Below are 8,516 nucleotides of genomic sequence, written 5' to 3' on the forward strand. Positions count from 1 at the left end.
TCCAAAACCCCCATCTCCTCTTTTGGGATGTTGTATTTTGTTGTCAGTTTTCATTAGGGGAAGCAATATTAACTGAGCTATCCTCTCACCCTGGGGAACGGTTATAATACTGTCTACTGCTTTGGCTGTGACTTTTATTTCCCCTGTACAATCATTGTCTATGACTCCAGGATAAATCTGCAGCCCTTTCATGGTCACGCTGCTTCTTCCTATATCAATACAAACTGAGATGGCAACGGACCATAGATTCCAGTATTGAGAGCCTGAGCCCCCATCTCCGGGGTCAATACTGTGTGGGAGGGGGAACAGAGGTCCAGTCCCACACTTCCTGGGGTTGATCTACTAAGTTTGAAATGGATTGTTGGAGTTGGCTGGAACAAAGCTGACTGCCACACAGACTTGTTTTGGGGCCCGGGGACTGGCCCCTCCCTCCGTTTCCCTGATGATGTATTGGGTTCCCTTCAGCCTCTCTCTTTGATCTGCAGAAATTTGCCCAATGTTTTCCTCGTTTGCATTTTGGGCAGAGGCCAGGAGCAGGGAGATCAGATTGTTTCCTAATTGGATCTCTGAGGCAATCCTTAGCATAATGTCCTGCCTTACCACATTTAAAACACCCCCGTTTATTTTCATCTCTGTTGGCAATGAATTCTTTAACAGTCTGTCCACCAAAGGCTGCAGCCATAGCAAGACCCTGTTGATACGAGGGTCCGATGTCTGAACAGAGGCGGATGTAACCTGTCAAATCAGTCTTCTTTCTATAGCGTCTGATAGCCGCCTGGCAGGCTGGATTGGCGTTTCCATAGGCCAATTGTTTCACAGGATCAACACCTGCCTCTGTACATCCAAACACGTGACCTGCAGGAGTCATGAGCCTGTGTACAAAGTCTGCAAAAGGCTCATCCGGTCCCTGTTTCACCCCAGTAAGCGACGCTCCTGGATCCCCTTTAACAGGGAGTTTTCTCCAGGCCTCAGTGGCTGCTGCTTGAATTTGAGCGACAGCCCAGGACCACATTGCACCTGAGAATCATTAATATCATAATTGCCTGATCCAGTCAGCTCGTCCAAGGTCCATCCATCACCTGCCTGAGCATTCCTCTTGACAGTCTCTCTACGATGTTCAAAACATTCTGACTTCCAGAGAAGATAATCGCCTCCAGTCAGGACGGCACGGACTAGTGTATTCCAGTCCCAGGAGTGAGCCAGTTTTCAGCCACTGATTCTAAAATGGCCGGAGTATAAGGAGCGGTAGCACCATATTGGGCCACAGCAGTTTTTCATTCTTTGATAATTCTCAAGTCAAATCCCTGGTGATGTCTCCAAGGCTGTCCCCCTGCATCTACACTTTCTGTAACCAGGAAGGCTGCTAAGACATCTGTGCTTTCATTTTCATGGTTAGGATTCACATGCATCTTGCCTTTTGGTACGGATGGTCCAGGCTGCTGTGGAGGGCGAGTTGTTTCTGCCTTTAAGCGTGTATCTGTCACAGGCTCATCCCCTGTTTTTAATTTTTGTAGTTTGTTAAGCACAGACTGATAAAGTTCCTCTAACTTTATTTGTTCCTCGAGATAAGTGACTTTTGATTTCAACTCTTGCTTGGGGTCAACGACCACCATTACAGTAGGCGCAGAGGCCCAATTATATGGAGGTGGCAGAGATAATGGCAGAAGCCAATTGGGGTTGTGGTATTTGGCTTCCTCATCTTCTAAGGATTCCCAATGAACTTTTGCTGATTTTGGGTCATTTTCATTGTCAAGGTCAGACAGATCTTTAAGAGGAGGACATTTTTTAGGTCTCACATCTGGCTTGAGTCGAATACCAGATTTTTCTTTTTCATCATCTTTTTTGTGAACCTTTTTCTGTCCTCAGGCACCCCGTGTCCCCCTTGTGCACCTTCATCCTCACTTTCTAGGGAAATTAGGTCGATTTGCTCTTTCCCCGTGTTTTGACCTTATCGGTCTTGGAGGAATCTTTCAGAATCTCCTCAGTTTGTGATGTCACAGCTATTACTGTCGGGCAAGCCTCCTTAACTATTAATTTATCTATTAATTCTTTAATTAGATTCCAATAAGAGAAAGCAGTCACAGGAACCTTTTCAGGCCCAAAAGTGTTATAGAAATCTTTAAGAGCATCTCCTACTCTATTCCATCTTTTAATATCGATAGTTCCCTCTTAAGGAAACCATGAGCAAAGATCCTTAACAAAATCAAAATATTTACATAAATCATTGGTTTTTACCTTTACTCCTCACAGGTTTAATGCCCCTTTTAACTGTCTCCATAGACCTCGTGTTGGCTTAATGCTTGTCCCATAATCAGACTCTATCACTCACCTTTGTTTCGGCTGCAGCAGGCGCCCATGGCATTCGAAGGTATTTCTACATACAACGCCGGCCACCTAAGTCTTCTTCCTCATGGAGCACCCTGCATCCAGGCCCCACACTTTGGGTGACAAATGTCCCGGCCCTAGGGAACATCAAAGGAGGCCCTGGAGAGGGGAGTGGGATGGATGGGACAAGAGGTGCAAGAAATGGAGACAAGACAGTATTCTGATCAAGTCTCATTTAATCAAGCAAAAACCACTTGCTTATAGGGGAAAATATCACACAACACAAACTGGTAGTCAGGGTAACGATAAACATATGTCACATCAGAAACCAACAGCATAAGTTTTGATTTCCCAGAAACTTCTTACCTACACTAAATTTCAATATCCTGAAATCTCTGACTAATAATAGAGTGAAACTCACTCTTGTGTATTAGCAAGCTAGCAGAAGTCTCCAGTATTCTTGGCCAGTGGTAACCCCCATGTATGCTACTTGGTAACCAGGGCCCATGAAGTAGAAAACACCTTGCTCAGGCTAAGAAAGGCATAAGCAGGGCAGGTGGCCCTGGACAAGGTGGCAGAGCCAAGGCTGAGACCATTAAAGACAAGAACTGACTGAGCACACCCGGGCACAGCCCTGTACACACTCAGCTCCCACATCCTCACCCTGTCCCACCAGATACACACAGCTTAGTGACACAGATTCTGGAAGCTTCTCCATCTGCCATTTATTTTTTTCAAAACAAAACCCCAAAACGAAAAACCTCTAAGTATTCCATCCAGTAATTGAAAAAGCCATTCACACTTGAGTCAAGGATGTGAACAATCAAGTTCACACTCAGAGTCTTATTCTCACTGTGGAAGTGAGGAGCTGAAGCTCAGGGCAGCAAGGAGGGACAGGATGCAGATGTCCCCTGTAGAGAGCTTCGAGGTGCCTCAAAGATGGCGCTGGTTTCCGCCTTCCACCCTCCCAATGGTGAGCGCTCCTTGAAGTAAACAAGTCCTTATTTGGCTATGTCTGCCTGGCCCACTAGTTTCTGCATAGTGACAGCCTATCTACATGACCCACGTGGCTTGCTAGGACTGGCCAGTGCTAGCTATTTAAGTGTGGTGGAGGGCATTCCCCAGAAAGAGAGAGAGAGCAAGAGAGAGAGAGAGAGAGAGAGAGAGAGAGAGAGAGAGTCAGAGGAGAGAGAGTCAGATAAGAAGAGATAGTCAGAGGAGAGAGAGTCAGAGGAGAGAGAGTCAGAAGAGAGAGAGTCAGAAGAGAGAGAGTCAGAAGAGAGAGAGTCAGAGGAGAGAGAGTCAGAGGAGAGAGAGTCAGAAAAGAAGAGAGAGAGTCAGAGGAGAGTCAGAGGAGAGAGAGTCAGAAGAGATAGAGGTCAGAAGAGATAGAGGTCAGAAGAGAGAGAGTCAGAAAAGAAGAGAGAGAGTCAGAAGAGAGAGAGTCAGAGGAGAGAGAGTCAGAAGAGAGAGAGTCAGAGGAGAGAGAGTCAGAAGAGATAGAGGTCAGAAGAGAGAGAGTCAGAAAAGAAGAGAGAGAGTCAGAAGAGAGAGAGAGTCAGAGGAGAGAGAATCAGAAGAGAGAGAGTCAGAAAAGAAGAGAGAGAGTCAGAAGAGAGAGAGTCAGAGGAGAGAGAGTCAGAGGAGAGAGAGTCAGAGGAGAGAGAGTCAGAGGAGAGAGAGTCAGAGGAGAGAGAGTCAGAGGAGAGAGAGTCAGAAGAGAGAGAGTCAGAAAAGAAGAGAGAGAGTCAGAAGAGAGAGAGTCAGAAGAGAGAGAAAGTCAGAGGAGAGAGAGAGTCAGAAGAGATAGAGGTCAGAAGATTGTATCAAGGTTCCTGAGTAAAACTGCTTGAAGAAGATCTCCTGTAGTCGTGTCTTCCATGCTGGTTGAGGTTGGGCGAGGCAGTCTCCACCCCCCAGCCCCAGGATGGACCACTAAGGTTGGCCTTGGAAGGGAACACAGGCAGTGTAGGGACAGGGTCCTGGTGTGAAGGGCAGGCTGGGCTCCACAGTTCTTCACACTGAAGCCATGGAATCACAGGGAACATCAGACACTGGGGTCTAAAGAGAACTGAGGGCTCTGGATATCACAGGAGAGACATGAACACATCGTCTGTCACTCAGTCCACTCCAGGCAGCTGTCTTCCTGCTAGAGAACAAGAGTCACAAACAATCACTGTGAAGACAACAGCCCAACAACCCTCCACTCACAGGGGATTCTGGGAGTCCCTGAAACCCAATCATGTCCACATTGCCCCTCCCCAGTCAGACTCCAGAGTGTCACCTTTACAATCAGGGAGAGACACATCAGAGCTCTGGGAGCTGTCCCTGCCTAGGGTAAAACAAAATGTATGTATATGTATATGTGTATGTTTATGTGGGTGTATGTATTCATATCACGGAACAACTCAGGCTCCAGAAGATTTCTCTGGAGTAGCTACTATGGATTCCCAGAGCTCCCAACATCTCCACCTTCACTCTCAGGGACAATCCTGCCCCCCACACTAACCTGGAGCAGGGGCGTAGTCTCCTCCTTTTCCACCTGTGAGAAGAAAAGCTGTGAGAGTTCAAGGAAGATCTTGACAGGAGGAAGTTTCCAGAACTGACAGAGGACCCAGTTGGAGACAGCAGCAATGAGGGGTGTGGCTGTGCTTCCCATTAATGAGCAGAGCACTCTTCTAAAGGAAGCTGAGGAGAAACAGACCCTGCCCTTTCCTACCTGTGTTTCTCCTCCTCCTCCTCCTCACAACAGCCACCAGAGCTCCAATGATGGACAGAGCTGCAATGATGGCTCCAAGGACAACATAAATACCATTGGTTTCCATGTTGGAGTCGGTGGATGGAGAAGGCTCTGGGAAGGACGGGTTCAAGAAATGAAGGTGAGGGTCATGACCTCAGCTCTCAGCCCTGACCAGCTCAGGGTCTGCAGAAGGTTCCAGCTTTCCCTGAGCCCAACTCTGCACTCACACCCTCCTTACCCCATCTCAAGGTGAGGGGCTCAGGCAGCCCCTCATGCTCCACATGGCATGTGTACTTCTGCTCCTTCCCAAGAGGCACCACCACAGATGCCCACTTCTGGAAGGTTCCATCCCCTGCAGGCCTGGTCTCCACAAGCTCCATGTCCTGGGTCAGGTCCTCCCCATTCAACTGCCAGGTCAGGGTGATGTCAGCAGGGTAGAAGCCCAGGGCCCAGCACCTCAGGGTGACATCACCTTCAGGTCTGGGGTGAAGGGTCACATGTGCCTTTGGGGGATCTGTGTGGAAGATTTAAGAAATCACACAGTTAAGAAGACAAACTGAAATCTACACAAGACACAGTTAAATCAATGATGACACTGAACTGTGTGTGTCTGACACTTCAACTGTCATCGAATAGAGAGCTGCAGGGAGAGCTGGTCCCCTCAGCACAGAACTGCACACTTTCCTGAGGGACCCAGAAGCTAAGAGGGAATCCACATGAGCCAACATGGCCGTCCTTATGTGATGTCCTATAGCATGAGATGGGTGGTCATAGAACGGAAGAGGGAATGGAAAATAATTGATTTAATATGTGTTTGCAGCAAAAAACTGACTAGAAACAAAATAATACGTTCAAAAAAAAAAGGAAAGTAAAAAATAAGAAAAAGAGATGGAAGGGTTGGGGATTTAGCTCAGTGGTAGAGCGCTTGCCTAGCAAGCCCAAGGCCCTGGGTTGGGTCCCCAGCTCTGAAAAAAAAAAGAAAAAGAAAAAGAAAAAGAAATCCCACAATTTATATTCCTCCAGGGTACCCCATAAGGGCTCATGGGACCATTCTTCACTGTAGGAATAGAGAGAAATGGGGTATTAGAGATGCAAACTGCACAGTCTGGGAAGAAATCTATGAGAATGTGTTCTATGGAAAGTTCTAGAAACTGGGGGAACCAGCCTAGTGTAGTGGACTCCATGTCTCCTATGAGGTAAAGGAGACTTCTGGTCCTGAGGTGTAAGGGCTGACACACTCAGCAGGACAGGAGTCAGTGTCCTCAGAGAGTGGGTCAGGGCAGAGGACCTGGCCTGGGAGAGGCCATGGCTGACAGCAGGGAGCCCCTGCTGTTAAGTGGGGAAATTCTCTCCTTCCCTCCTGAGAGGGACTCAGAACTCTCCAGGGAGAAGGCTGGGCCCTGGGAGAGGCAGTGCAGTCACTGTGATGAGGGATCAGGAGACTCAGGGACACAGTCTCCCCTCTGAGACAGGGGCATCACCCAGCTGAGGGTTTCTTCTTCCCCAGGACTGAGCCCCGCCCGAGGGCAGAGGAGGAGAAGCCCGCGGCGCCCGCACCTGAGCGCAGCAGAGCTTCCTTCCCGCGCTTCAGGTATCTGCGGAGCCCCTCCATGCACTCGCCTTCCAGGTAGGCCCTCTTTCTCTCTGCCTCACCAGCCTGATCCCACTTCCTCCGGGTTTTCTGCGCCGCCAAGTCCGCCGCGGTCCACGTTTTCAGGTCTTCATTCAGGGCGATGTAATCGCGGCCGTCGTAGGCGACTTGCTCATACCCGCGGAGGAGGCTCCCGTCCGACCCCACGTCACAGCCAAACATCCACTGGATGGTGTGAGAGCCTGCGGGACCCCGGGGTCAGACCCGGCCCTGCCCAGGCCCCGCCCCTTCGCGGACTCCTCAAAACCCAAAGGGAAACCGGCCTGGGTCTTTTCTGCTCCGAACCTCGGACTTGGGACCCGGAAGAGCCCAGCCATGTGGGGACGCGGAGGGGTCGTGACTTCCGACCCGGAGTCACTCACCGCCCTCGCTCTGGTTGTAGTAGCCGCGCATGGTCCTCAGGTTCACTCGGAACAACTGCTCCCATTCCTTGGCGATCCGTGTCTGCTCCTTCCAATACTCCGGCCCCTCCTGCTCCATCCACCGCGCCCGCGGCTCGTATTTCGGATTCTCCGCGTCACTGTCGAAGCGCACGAACTCCGTGTCGTCCACGTAGCCGACAGAGATGAACCGGGGCTTCCCGAGGCCGGGCGGGGACATGGCGGTTTTGAAATACCGCAGCGAGTGTGAGCCTGGGGACGGCGCGCGGTGAGACCCCGACTTCCTCCCGGGACCCCGGGCGGGTGCGCGGGCCGGGCGGGGAGCAGGGCGCGGGGCTCCGGACACGGGTGGGGAAGGGACGGAGGGTCTGGTGTGCGACACGGAGACCCGGCTTCTCCGGCGCCGCACCCGCCTCGTCCCGCAGAGGCCGTTTTCCTCCCGACCCCGCACTCACCCGCGCGGGTCTGGGTCGGGGCCAGGGCGGCCGCCAGCATCAGGAGCAGCGTGCGCGGTGCCATCGCCCCCATCTGAGATCCGAGAATGGTTTGAGTCCCACGGGATGCGTGGACTTTACAACCAGTGCCTGGGGCGACGCTGATTGGGTCACATGGATCGCGGCACCCAATGGGAGTGAGGCTTCCGGCGCATCATCAGTATCCGGGCAGAAGGACCTGACACTTGTTGGAAGCAAAAGTGAAACTGGGGCGATGGGGAATCCCCAGCCCCGCCCCTGACCTCACCGCCTGTGGACTCAGACTTTGCCTGAACCTTGGGCTGTGGGGCAGACCGCTGTTTGCCATGGTGTCTCCGAGTTCTGCCCCAGAAGCTGTGTGGACACCAGGAGAGACCCGCAGGCCAGGCTCCCTGTGTCCTCTCCTCCCCTCTCTTCTTCCTTCTTCTCTTCATAAGTCAGACCCTGGAGTCTTCTAGAAGAAAAGCCACTTCCGGGAATACAATCACAACACAAGCCTTGTGGATGCGTGAGAGATGCTTCTCCTTTAAGAGGAGGCTCTGGCCTGCAAGCCCAACCCGGACCCCACAGAGACCAGGCGCAGTGGGCAGCTCCCACTGCCAAGCCTGAGTGCAGGACTCTGATCTGTAAAGAGGAGACTTTGCCTCTTCCCTCAGGATCTGTCTTCTCAACCTCGGGGTTCAGACCCAGACTCCTTGTGTTTATTCCCAGAAGATGCACCTGTGGCTCCAGGTGGGTGCGTTTTACAAGGATCTTCATTCCGAGTCCTGAGATTGTCCATGTGGACCTGGGTCATTGTCTCAGCACAGGAGACCCAGTTGTCCACAGGGAAGAGACCCCTGTGGAGACCACAGACAGCACAGAGACCTGTGCTACACTGCACTTCCCTGTGTCCACACTTCCCCTGTGCAGCTGCTTTAGTGACTAAATCACGGTAGGAGGGGACC

The 8,516-nt window shown here is 51.4% G+C and overlaps 1 protein-coding gene across 1 annotated transcript; it reads right to left on the minus strand.

Moving 5' to 3' along the window:
* Positions 1-4,550: 4,550 nt before the first annotated feature.
* LOC116911278 (RT1 class I histocompatibility antigen, AA alpha chain-like) lies at positions 4,551-7,631 on the minus strand. The gene is made up of 7 exons (XM_032915184.1): positions 7,552-7,631; positions 7,079-7,348; positions 6,623-6,898; positions 5,304-5,579; positions 5,045-5,176; positions 4,835-4,867; positions 4,551-4,657 (listed from the first exon to the last, which is right to left on the minus strand). Exons 1-7 carry the CDS (start codon positions 7,622-7,624, stop codon positions 4,566-4,568), a joined length of 1,152 nt encoding a protein of 383 aa, XP_032771075.1. The 5' UTR covers positions 7,625-7,631; the 3' UTR covers positions 4,551-4,565.
* Between the last annotated feature and the right edge of the window lie 885 nt (positions 7,632-8,516).

This window comes from Rattus rattus, chromosome 10 (assembly GCF_011064425.1).
Source record: "Rattus rattus isolate New Zealand chromosome 10, Rrattus_CSIRO_v1, whole genome shotgun sequence".
In the NCBI taxonomy this organism is placed as follows: Eukaryota; Metazoa; Chordata; class Mammalia; order Rodentia; family Muridae; genus Rattus; species Rattus rattus.

Coding starts and splice junctions, on each gene's coding strand:
- LOC116911278 (XM_032915184.1), bottom strand. CDS start 7,624: ATGGGGGCGATGGCACCGCGCACGCTGCTCCTGATGCTGGCGGCCGCC. Junction 7,349..7,551: donor CCCGACCCAGACCCGCGCGG/GTGAGTGCGGGG, acceptor CGCCGTCCCCAG/GCTCACACTCGCTGCGGTAT. Junction 5,177..5,303: donor GCCCCTCACCTTGAGATGGG/GTAAGGAGGGTG, acceptor CGTCCTTCCCAG/AGCCTTCTCCATCCACCGAC.